Raw genomic sequence first — 13,016 nt, 5'->3', positions numbered from 1 at the left:
CTGTCCCCTCGAAATAAAGCTCTAATTAATATTGTTACTTAACATTTCAAGTTGAAGTACCCGTAACTCCTTGTAGTTTGTAGATTAATTCCGTGCCTATGCATTTGTTGGAATATGATTTCAGAGGTTTTGTCAGCTTTTTTGTAGTTGTATTGTTCGCGTTTGTAAACAAACATTAACTTTATTGTATTTTCACATTTTCTGATTGTGACGTTCACCTCATCTCATCTGAATCCATAAAGTTGATAAGTATACTGCCGAGATAAGAACGTATACAGTCGTTTGTTGGTGGCGAGATGAAACCAACAAGAAATGGCTATTCGATGGTGATATATACTGGACAAAAATAGTTAGGGATATACGTAAATTTTGAAATTATGAATTATGATCTATTTATTCATTGACACACTGATAAAATATCAATCATAAAAATACCAATATCCCTAACTTATTTTGTCCAGTATATTTGATACGGGAGGCATAGTTGTGTTTTGGACCTATATTTTCTGCTGGTTGATGTTTTCACCCTGCTGGCGTTTTATTGACGTATATATTTTTTGGGTCAATTCCAATTTTCAAGTGTATGCCTTGCTTGGCATTTCAGAAAAAACAACATTTCCAGAGCGCGGTTAGGAGGGAGTGAGCGAGTGAGTTGGGTTTTACACCGCCGTTAGCACTATTCCAGCAACATCACGGCGGTTGACACCAGAAATGGGATTACCCATGTGGGGAATCGAACCCAGGTCTTCGGCGTGACGAGCGAACGCTTTAACCACTAGGCTACCCCTCGCTGTAAGGACGGAGTTACCTCCCGCCTCTATGTGTCCTCCAACAAACCTTTTGTCATTCAGATGTCCCACCAGTGTAGACTCCATCCTCTACATCTCTGGTGTTAGCAGGTCGGTAAACCTGCCAGTTCCTTCTTAATGTAGGAATTATGACATCGAATGTTTTCCCTCATTCATAAAAAGTAAACATAACATAGGACATCGACTGAAGACTCTCAGGCGGACTTGTAATTCAAACAATGAAAGTTTAATCAATAAATGCATTGCATATTTACAACATCACATTCGTGGTTTGTTAATTCTCTCTTATTGCAAAAGCAAATACGAAAAGCAGAGATCCTGTTGGCGAGTGACACCTGAAGGGTCATCTTGGCCGACCCAGCAGAACACAAGTGTCAGTATACCGAACTACAAGGTATATGACTTCGCTGTCGCGTCAGTCTGGAGCCACAGGGTATGGGACTTCAATGTCACGTCAGTCTGGAGCCTCACTGTATGGGACTTCAATGTAACGTGAGTCTGGAGCCACAGGGTATGGGACTTCACTGTCACGTCAGTCTGGAGCCACATGGTATGTGACTTCAATGTCACGTCAGTCTGGAGCCACAGGGTATGTGACTTCACTGTCACGTCAGTCTGGAGCCACAGGGTATGTGACTTCACTGTCACGTCAGTCTGGAGCCACAGGGTACATGACTTCAATGTCACGTCAGTCTGGAGCCACATGGTATGTTACTTCACTGACACGTCAGTCTGGAGCCACAGTGTATGTGACTTCTCTGTCACGTGAGTCTGGAGCCACAGTCAGGTGAAACTGGAGCCACAGGGTATGTGACTTCAATGTCAGGTCAGTCTGGAGCCACAGGGTATGTGACTTCACTGTCACGTCAGTCTGGAGCCACAGGGTATGTGACTTCAATGTCAGGTCAGTCTGGAGCCACAGGGTATGTGACTTCTCGGTCACGTCAGTCTGGAGCCACAGTCAGGTGAGTCTGTAGCCACAGGGTTTGTCACTTAATTCTGTCACGTCAGTCTGGAGCCACAGTCATGTGAATCTGGAGCCACAGGATATGTGACGTCAATGTCACGTCAGTCTGGAGCCACAGGGTATGTGACTTCTCGGTCACGTCATGCTGGAGCCACAGGGTATGTGACTTCACTGTCATTACACTTGCAAGTCACTCTGGAAGCATTATTGTCAGCCGATATAAAGTTTGGAGCCACAGAGTATGTGACTTCTCTGTCACGTCAGTCTGGAGCCACATTCAGGTGAGTCTGTAGCCACAGGGTTTGTCACGTAATTCTGTCACGTCAGTCTGGAGCCACAGTCAGGTGAGTCTGTAGCCACAGGGTTTGTCACTTAATTCTGTCACGTCAGTCTGGAGCCACAGTCATGTGAATCTGGAGCCACAGGATATGTGACGTCAATGTCACGTCAGTCTGGAGCCACAGGGTATGTGACTTCTCGGTCACGTCATGCTGGAGCCACATGGTATGTGACTTCACTGTCATTACACTTGCAAGTCACTCTGGAAGCATTATTGTCAGCCGATATAAAAGTACGAAATGGAAAACACGGATCTTGCGAGCAGAGGTATCTTTCAACAGTACACCAGTTCCTTGCATTCAGTTTCAATGTACTACACCGTTAAGCACATCAGCAACTGCCGTCGCTCATGCCTGAATCAATACAGGCGAGTCTAAGCGTCTACAGCAGTGTGAACCAAGGTGAGGGTACAACTGCAGATTAAAGTCAAGCGAGCCAGCTCTGCTAAAATAAAAGTAAACGCCATGTACCCTTACTCACGAGAAACATTTGTTTCGAGCGTGTGTTTTCCGCCAGAGGAGAGTTGTTGTAAATACGAAAGAGAATATTTCTGACCGAAAACTAAATGCACTCAGACCATACACTCCAGCGTCTGTACAAGGTGTCAAGGTCACTGGGACATGTCGATGACATACAGACAGGCTGGTGGCTCATTCACTGTAGAATATACCTGTAAACCCCAGACACTGTGGCACTTGTTTCTGCAACAATAGCCAGCCTTCATACCTTCAGTGGCCCTCCTTGGTAATGCAGACAAATAATGTTTAGGCACAAGCTCGCAATTTAACAGTCTCTGAATCGAAAAATTCTATAGATCATTGGCTTAAGGTAATGATCATTCTGGTTCTACGTAGGACTTTTTGAGTTTGATGGAGAGACTCTGTTGGCGTTCAGTGAGAGGAAGGCACGGGAAGACTTCATAGCCGACATCGATGGAACCATGGACGTGTTTCTTGCTTGGGACACGTTCGCTTTCATCTTAGCTGCCAAACGCATCATTTTCACCAAGTCCTCCCTGGCCTGGCTCTTACAGAAGGAGTCAAAGGCAGCTTCAAGTTTCTGTCTGTCGAGAGTCAGCGCGTTGTATCTCTTGCCCACTGGGCTGGTAGGTGTGCTCTCGTTCTCCTTTAGATAGCGAAACAGCTCGGCTGATCCTTGCAATCGTCTTTTGGGAACAGGTTTCTCGTTAAATGATTTCACCTCGTCCAGGAAGTTCTTGATCTTCTCCTCCAAGGGGTAGGCTGTCTCGGGCTCTGCCTCATCCTCTGACTCTTCAGATTCAGAGTCAGAAGGCGGACGCTCCCCGAACGTCACATACCTCTTGGGGCCCAGGGTGGGGGGCTTTGGTTTGGGTTTAGGTTTTTCGAGTGTTTTGGGTAAAACAACAATCGTTTGTAGCTTTCCCCTCTTGGAGGGAAGAGCTGGCAGCTTGGCCATCTTGTCTTCCTCTATCTCAGTCAGGAAGACACCTCTGGATTTCCTCCCTGGTGGTCGTTGCGGACTCGAGTCTCGGGATGAACCGACTGGGGCTGACCTGTGGAGAGCAGACAGGGAACATGAGGACACTGGTATATATGATTTATGGAGTGAGTGAGAACGGTTTTACGCCGCTTTTAGCAATATCCCAGCATTATCACGGCAGGTGACACTAGAAATGATCTCCACGCATTTTACCCATGTGGGGAATCGAACCCGTGTATTCAGCGTTACGAGCTACCATGAGGCTACCCCACCGCCCTAGGATATATGGATATATATGGCCACTTGTATATTGGTCATTGAAATATAGGACATTGGAATTCTGAAATCTGAAGCTCAGACTAAGCTCTGACTAAGACAAAGTGACCAATCACAGAGCTGCTTTCTGGCTCGCCTCCATTTGGTGCAGGTGCGATGTCCGATTTGTTCCCACTTGGTGTCAAAATGGCTAGTCGATATCGGTGTTCAGTAGTATTACAGAATCGAGAGGTGTCGAGCATTTGAATCAATAGAATAATATCACCCAAATCAAAGTGGATATCAGGCAAAAGAGACACATGGCGAGTGGTACTGTACGGAGCATCTGGCCTTGTGTAAAGATATATAGGATGGTCGTTTTCTGACATGAATTCGTGGTATTAATTGATTTGGAAATATTTAAGCAACGACGGCCTCTGGTCCGGCCTAAGGCCCATGTCCTGCATAAATCCACGCACACATACGCCAAACATGATACACCGTACTAATTTGGATTTGGGGTAAAGTAACCGTTTGAGTTCACATTCCCCACAACCATTAAGTCGTCCTGAACGCTTATACGTATCCTATACAACCACTGTCCGTCCCGTTTCACAACACCAAATCCGTCCTTATCCTCAGCTACAGGTCTTTACAGTCCAGTACTTCTACAATTCAGCCAATCTTATCCTTCCTCGTATGTCCACATTCTGTCCTTTCCCAGTTCTACTTTTCTACGGACCTACACAGTCTGCTCATTCAACAGACCCGCACTTCAACCCTTCTACACATTGATCTACCGTCTACATATCCATTCAACCCGACTCTCTAAATATAAACACCGTCCACCATTCTATAGATCCTCATTATTCACTCTTTGTACAGACCTACCTAGTCGAATTATATGTACAGATCCACCAAATCCCTCGTATAGAGTTCTATACAGTTATAAAAATTGCAAAATTCCCGAATCCCCCATTTAAATACTTTCAAGGCCCACCCTATCAACCATCCCGAAGACCCATCTCATCCACCTTTCGGCCTACCTTTAGAATACAGCACCACAAACTTTAAAAATACGTCATAATACCCTTTTACGTAATGTTATGTGATTTTGTTCGAACGCACGTTCTCGAAACAATGCCCTATGACGCCTGCATGGCAACACCGTTGCGTATAAGCGAGTGTGTATAAGCTCCGCTCACTGGTGTTTCATCTCTACGAGCTATGTCATTGCATAAGCCCAACGATGTTGAGAGTTTCCAGTAGTTGTATACCGGCGGATGCGCAATATTTTGCAAGCACCAGTTTGAAATATTTTTCTTTTTTCACTAATACGCTCATATTTATTTGTATTACGGGCTGCTGAGGTGTTATGTTTTGTGTATTTTGTATTTTGTAATTTTTTTAATTTACATATATATTTTTGTCATTCAGTAATTTGCACCATTACATAGAAAAGTGTTTTATTAGTATTTTATTTTTCGAAGCGGTAATAATGCATTACACTAGACACGTCAGTCGTGTTTGTGCCGGTTCGGTCAATGCATTCTATTTATTAGGATTAATTCAAGGGATTGGGGTTAGGGCTAGGGCTAGGGCTAGGACTAGGACTAGGACTAGGACTAGGACTAGGGTTAGGGTTTTGGGTTTAGGGTTTAGGGTTAGGGTTTAGGGTTGGGGTTGGGGACCTAATGCAATATAGTAGGTACATGTCCGGTGGTTCGGTCAATGCATTCTATTTATTAGGATTATTTCAAGGGGTTAGGGTTAGTGTTAGGGCTGAGGGTTTAGGGTTTAGGGTTAGGGTTGGGGACCTAATCCAATATAGCAGGTACATGTCTGGTGTAATACGTGAGTACCATTTGTTGTTTTTCCTTTTTGCATTTTAATACTTTTTTTTCACACAAAAACGGAAAACCCAAAACGTCGAAAGTACATTATGAAATGGTTTAATGTAGAAATTTTGGGCTAATGGAAATTGGTCTGGAATTTGCACTCAAGCCTCTTTAACACGCAACATGAATTTTGTAAAGTAATGATTCGAAGGCTAACTCACCCGAGTGCCGTCACTACACATGCTCATGTCTCCCTCGTTCTTTAGTGCGATCCACATTATCCTTACAGTGTTCCCTACATCACTTTTCTGTCACAAAATCACCGATTTATATAAAAGCGCGTCATTCATGAAATCTACATATGACGTCAACAACCCTTTTCAGTTTGAGGCATATCGGCTCATTCCACGCCACACGTTAATTTGTAGATTACGGAATGGGACGAGTGTGCCAAATGGCATCGGATCCATTCGGCAATTGTCCGGAGAATAAAATCACGAGACACCAAGTCTACCCGTAGCATTCGTAATTGTCCGTGACCTATTCGACTCTTTCCGTTCATTTCCGTGACGTCACAGGAATGACTCGATAAATTTGCACATTTCGCAACAGTGTGGACGTAGCTCAGTCGGTTAGCTGTCGAGCTAACAATCCGAAGGTCGCGGGTTCGCGTCCGACGGGTTCTCACAAACTGGTTGCTTGTCTTAATGACACGTGACCTACGGCAGAGATCGTCCTCACGAGAAGTTGTGGTGCTGTATTCTAAAGGTGCTCCCATCCTCCTTTTAAACATCCACCCAGCATAGTCCCCCAACATCCCGACTCCTCCAGATCCACCCTACCTGCTCCTGTCCTTCATGTCCAGCTGCTGCATCCTCCTCATCTCCTGGGCGGAGTAGGACCTCTGGACGATCAGCTCCTTCTGCCTGGACACCAGCCGATGACGGTACCTGGACACAGGGGCATGAACCGTTAGGGAGGGGCGATGTCTATATTACTTTGACACAGAGGGTTTGACGTTATATCTGTGGGAGTCTCATTGCTATTTTACATGAGGGAAGAATAACTCTTGAAAAAGAAGGCAGTTTACCCATGATTTACCCAAGGAAGTAGGTAAAGGAAATGCTAGACCTTTGGGGAGGAGGGTGAGATATACAGAGGGAAGAGGAATGGTTATATAGTATTGGGAGGATGGAGGCGTTGTATTACGTCGCGGGGGGAGAGAGACGGCGAGAAAGGAAATGCTATATTACAAAGGAAGCCTTACATGTGGTTTATAGTTGTGATTTTGGGACTTTAAGTTTGCAGTGTTTTGACAACGTTTGTACATGGTGGAGTCTACAGTATATTGCCTTTCGGTCACGAAGTGCGGGGAACACGCTGTGTAACACGAGCAGTGTAAAATGCTACATTTCACAGGAAGGAATACACTTTGTTACAGAAGGAGAGGAAAAGGCCCTGTTTCACAGGACAGAGCAAAATACTGTATTACACAAGGAGATTAAAATGTCCTATTTCTCAGGACAGAGGAAAATACTTTGTTACAGAAGGAGAGGAAAAGGCCCTGTTTCACAGGACAGAGCAAAAGACTGTATTACACAAGGAGATTAAAATGTCCTATTTCTCAGGACAGAGGAAAATACTTTGTTACAGAAGGAGAGGAAAAGGCCCTGAGGAGGAGAGGCCCTGTTTCAGGACAGGACAGAAAGGCCCTGTTTCACACTGACAGAGGAGCAAAAGACTGTACAGAGAAGGAGAGGAAAAGGCCCTGCTTACACAAGGGATTAAAAGGCCCTGTTTCACAGGACAGAGCAAAAGACTGTATTACACAAGGAGATTAAAATGTCCTATTTCTCAGGACAGAGGAAAATACTTTGTTACAGAAGGAGAGGAAAAGGCCCTGTTTCACAGGACAGAGCAAAATACTGTATTACACAAGGAGATTAAAATGTCCTATTTCTCAGGACAGAGGAAAATACTGTATTACACAAGGAGAGGAAAATTTCACAAAACACATGCGAGAGGAACATGTTATATTACCCAGGGGAGAAGATAATGTTATATAATACAGACGAGGTGATGATGCTATATTCCACAGAGGAGAGGAAAGTGATATATTACAGAGGGCAGAGGAACATGTTATATAACCCAGGGGAGAAGATAATGTTATATAATACAGACGAGGTGATGATGTTATATTACACAAAGGAGAGGAAAGTGATATATTACAGAGGGGAGAGGAACATGTTATATAACACAAAGGAGAAGATGATGCTATATTACACAGAGGAGAGGAACTTGAAAGAGTACGGGGAAATGCTATATAACACGGGCGTTGGGTGTGTGTGATAACTACATGGGTAGTGCACCATCACAGTTCGCCAGTGAAGCCAACCTACCTCTCCATCAGCCTCTTCTCCACTGTGATGTCCTTGACGAGCGTGCTGATCTGCTTCTGATACAGGTCAACCTCCTTCACGTACTGGGTCCCCAGCGTCTTGTGCTTGTTGAACAGCAGCTGCGAGTGGTTGGGAGATAGCATCACCTCCACGTTCAACGTGTGGTCCTGCCATGACAGGTTCTTCGTCTTTAACAGAAGCAGCGACATCGTCCACTACGAGATCTTCACACAGTCGCTAATAACCAATAATCCCAGTTGCTTACTGTATCTGTGCTGTGTGAACAGTCGATCTTAGACCGTTCATGGAGAGCTCAGTTGTTTGCCTTATACTCTATCCTAACATAGGTACATTTCCAGTACCCACACGTAAAGTGTCTTGGTGTGTAGACAATACTGTCAAGTGATCACTCCACACGTCAAACCTAACCAGACTGTTTCTGTGAATTATCTCAAGCTATGAGGCACCGTCACTACAGCAATCACCGCGGACACTGCCTGTATCTTAATAGCTCTCCTTGGGATTACTCGTTTCGACGACCGAACTCTTCATAATCCCAAAATTAATTATGTAGAATAATGAGATCTCTGTTAATAGCTGCATTGAGAGATCAACCGTTCCTTTGATTAACACAGCTTCTTCGTAGCTCCTGTTTCGTCAGATTAATTGCAAACTGTTCTGTCAGTTCTAAGATTCACCTGGTGTTATATTCTACAGTCATATTCCATACTGTAATCTGGGGATACACTCATGATCACCCAGTGTGACAGCGTCCTTCCATACCTGCTTCACTCCACAGACACCTTAAGAGAAAAATCAGTACTTGAGTTTAACACAGATACCCACCACGTAACACGTATTTACTATGTACTGCTGGCAGGTATTAAGTCTAACACGAATGTTACCTGCGAGAAGTCATTGCAACCTACAGCTGGACACCCGGTAACCCCGATACCTACAGCAGCAAGTCACTGTATAGAGGTACAGTAACAAAATTGATGTGCACAAACTCAACACACCTATCAGTCGTGTCCTAGAGCCCCGTGCTCACACCGAAACAAGGGGTGGTACTATCTCATATGTATCCAGGTGTATTCCACATTGTATCCACTACCTGGGAGATATAGGAGAACCGTGCTGCCACCTACCGTCTTCCATCAAGCCATGCTCCATTAACCGTCGTCAAGCTAATCTGATCCCATCTCCACCCAGAGTAACTGTAACAAACAGTCTGGGAATAGGAGCCCGTACTTCTATGTAATAATCCTAGCGATCCGCTACACATGATTAATTCCCTCTGTGATTCAGTAAGGCAGATTATAGTCTACATAATACACACGCGATATGAATATATATAGGCTCGCGACCCCTACAGGGTATAAGCCTGGAGATGCGAAATACAACAACAATGTGATCTACATATGAATTTTGTAAATATTTTTCAGGACAATTTTCCAAATTTACTTTTAAGAAAGGTAATATTGTCGATATTATGGCCGGGACTTATCCCCTCCATGGTGACTATAAGGCCGGGGGCTGTGGTTTTCGCTTGTGGCGTGGCGCAGCAACGGGTCGATGCTGACTTAACAGTAAAGCCTAGTGACTTGTATCAAGTCTCCAGAACACAGAGGTTAATCAAGCCCGAGTCTGATCACTGTGGGTGAAACAAAACACACACATAGAACTCGTATTGCAATAAACATGTGTCTATATCCCATGGCCTTATGCCAGCATATCATCGCTTAGATATTATGTACTAAGTGACACTGGTATATTACCTGAGTGTGGTTATCAATTGACACTTGGTCAAATTAGCAGAGGAAACGGGGACTTTAATTGAAACGAAAATGAATTCACTGTGACTGCTGACATCTCGAGCCTTGTCCCTGTATATAAATATTCTAGTTGCGAGGGGGAAACTCGTTTACACTTAGGGCGGAAATGACAGATAGTAGTTACACTGACAGTTTGTACTGACGAGAAATATCGTCGACGTAATCACAGATTTGTCCGTGGTCCGTGGAGCATGTACGAAGACGATGACAGCATTTATTTGTCGATACTACTGGCTATGGTATATATAGATATCTGTATAGGTTTGCGTGCAAAATGGGTGCAGCGATGAGTATCAAGTACATCTTGAGTAAAACATGTAATAGTGCTACCCGTTTTTTAACTTTAAATTATACAGGAATAAAGGTTCTACCTCGGGGTTTGGCATTGATGCTATGCTTGATGGTTTCTATGTTATCTCCACTCATCCACATACACACACCCCTTCTTCTGACCCCCACCCCGCAAACCAACAACCGCACCCACACTACTCACTTTCATCTTCCTTTCTTCCCCGCTCTCCCCCCCTCCTATACCCATTCCCTCCCCCTTTCTTCATCCCTCTCTCTCCTCAGAACTGTTCATTTCAAACAATACAGTTCTTACAACAAATAAGAGAAATAAATGTGCGCCCTTCTGAGTCTTCTTATGTTTATAATTATTCAACTCGATAACCGAAATCAATATTGATACGACAGTTAACTCATCAAATAAAGTACGACTTTACAATCTTAATACACTTACCTGGCATCTGTAGGTGTGATAAGCCAGTTATTCACCAGCTAAGAATCCGTTTCCATGTTGCTAGTACCGTCCACATTGTGTAACATCTCCATCGGGATAAACAAACACCTGCCTCCACGACCTGCACTGACTGCTGTGCCTTCTGATGGTCGACTGTTATCGCCTGGCGACCGGCTTGTTGTTTAATTATACACGACTATTGGCTGATGATAGTCCGACTTGATTAAAACAGCGGCCATGTATCTATGTCCGGTACTTGCGTCAGAACTGACTGTTTCAAGTCAACTTCACGTAACGAAATTATTGGTTATTAAAACCGTTTACACATTTTGTTTCAAGTGTCTAAACACCGTATCGGTATAAAAACACATACAGGGATGATCGCCTTTAAAAATGTTTTGCTTCGTGTTACGTAAGATCTGTGCGTGTTATAAGCTGACTGAACCGTGGGTGTCACCAAATCTGTAGAAGTGCATCACGTCTCGCTCCCCTCACTCACTCAAACAGGCCGAAATATAAATGGAATACTGTCATTATTCAGTTTAATTGTTGACTTTCAATCTGCCAATTTTGAAAATGAAAATAATCTGAAACTGACTGTGATATATTACGATTCACACAAGGTTGTAAGTGCATTTTCTAACATTAAATATTTCAATTACTTTCTCCAGATAACATTCAACTTATGATGTGTTACATTGTCGTCATTTATCAATATCCTGTCAAATATTATTTTATACAAAATAAAACGTAACGCTTTGACAACATACATTTGGGAAATCCTGAATAAATGAATCTAGAAATGAATAATAACCAGATATCGATTATGAAATGTCCTCATTGCACGCTGGAGCGAGAGAGATTGGATTTCTACCGATCGTAAAAACCTTCCGGCAAATATATTACATAAGATTAGATCAAATAAAATCATGTTGACATCTCAAGATGAAAATTAAAAAAAACCATGGCCCTAAAATGATTCACCATTTTCCTGTGACGTGTTGTATAATTTTGATGGGTTACAAACACCATCAAGCTCACTAGTATACAGATAACTTAACGTGGTGATTCTGTACTCAATCCCCCTCAACACCCACCCAACCCTCCCTCAAGCCTGACGCTCGAGTCAGCCACAATCCTGAGACAATGACTGTGCTGCCTGTGATGGTTAAACTTGCTATCCATCACTTTTGGGTCGGAGCTAGACTCGGATATTTCAGACAGCAATGAGGTTTGAGTTTTCTTGAACGGCGTTAAACATCATTCACTTAATGTTATCTTGTTCGATCTGGAACTCTGGGGGACAGTTCACCCCGTATCCGGATGTTTTATGATATGTTGTATCCAACTGTAAGTCTTTAGTCAGTTACATTTTATACAAGCAAAAGTTTTTAGATTCGTATCAGATCAGATGACAGTCAAATTTCGTCTTCGATTTCATGTCAAGGTCTGTGCCGTTCAGTGGAATTACCCACGAGTAACGTGTGCACGACTGATAATCCAGCTAGGACCCTGCGAGTCACTTGACCTGCGAGTACACGAACAGTGCACTTGTATAATACCGGGAAGTTCACCTTGCACTTAATGTCAGTTTGACAAAAGTTGTACTTGTATAAAATCAACACTATAGACCGGTTGATCTGACACACTGATGCCTGGATGACAGAGTAGTTCTGTGTCATGTATATCACATTAAACAGACCAATTTTCAGTCGCTTAATCGAAGTATGATCGTCAAGTGCCGTGGAATAAATAGTTTGTAAAGACAACATAACTTATTATGGATTTACATCACTAATACCTCAGCCTTTGTCAAATACGGCAGTCGGCGACATGCAATGACCAATGTAGCTTCTAAACTGCATGGGGGCGGTGGGGTAGGCTAGTGGTTAAAGTGTTTGCTCGTCACGCCGAAGGTCCGGTTCGATTCTCCACATGGGTACAATGTGTGAAGCCCATTTCTGGTGTCCACCGCCGTGATATTGCTGGAATATTGCTAAAAGCGGTGTAAAACCAAGCTCACTCACTCGCTCACATACTCACACTAAACTGAATACCTTTACTAAGATTTTGATAACTCTGTGTGTAAAGGGGTGCACGTACGGGTACGACGTGTACAGGTGTATGTATGTGGTGTACTGAGTACCGACCATGTACAGTTATATTTTTAGTTACATGTACACATGTAGGTGTACGATACAATTACAGGTGCAGGTTATCTAAATGGATAGCAAGTAGACTGGATCGTTGTGTGTCCTACATGTTATCAACCAGGTGAAAATATACACATCAGCATTAATTAAACATCAAAATTGCAGTATTGTGCTACACTTTTCAGAACTGATTTAGTAGACGACAGTAATACAAAATG

The 13,016-nt window shown here is 43.4% G+C and overlaps 1 protein-coding gene across 1 annotated transcript; it reads right to left on the bottom strand.

The window, feature by feature from the left end:
- Nucleotides 1-1,016: 1,016 nt before the first annotated feature.
- On the bottom strand, nt 1,017-10,780 carry LOC124257344. Its single transcript, XM_046691382.1, has 4 exons — nt 10,646-10,780; nt 8,069-8,871; nt 6,512-6,619; nt 1,017-3,649 (listed from the first exon to the last, which is right to left on the bottom strand). The coding sequence occupies exons 2-4, from the start codon at nt 8,275-8,277 to the stop codon at nt 2,962-2,964; spliced, it is 1,005 nt and encodes a 334-aa protein (XP_046547338.1). The 5' UTR covers nt 8,278-8,871; nt 10,646-10,780; the 3' UTR covers nt 1,017-2,961.
- Between the last annotated feature and the right edge of the window lie 2,236 nt (nt 10,781-13,016).

Source organism: Haliotis rubra, unplaced genomic scaffold (assembly GCF_003918875.1).
Source record: "Haliotis rubra isolate DU_JTF1 unplaced genomic scaffold, ASM391887v1 Scf659, whole genome shotgun sequence".
NCBI classification, from domain to species: Eukaryota; Metazoa; Mollusca; class Gastropoda; order Lepetellida; family Haliotidae; genus Haliotis; species Haliotis rubra.
The sequence above is the reverse complement of the archived record's forward strand: the minus strand, read 5'-3'. Positions and strand labels throughout refer to the sequence as shown.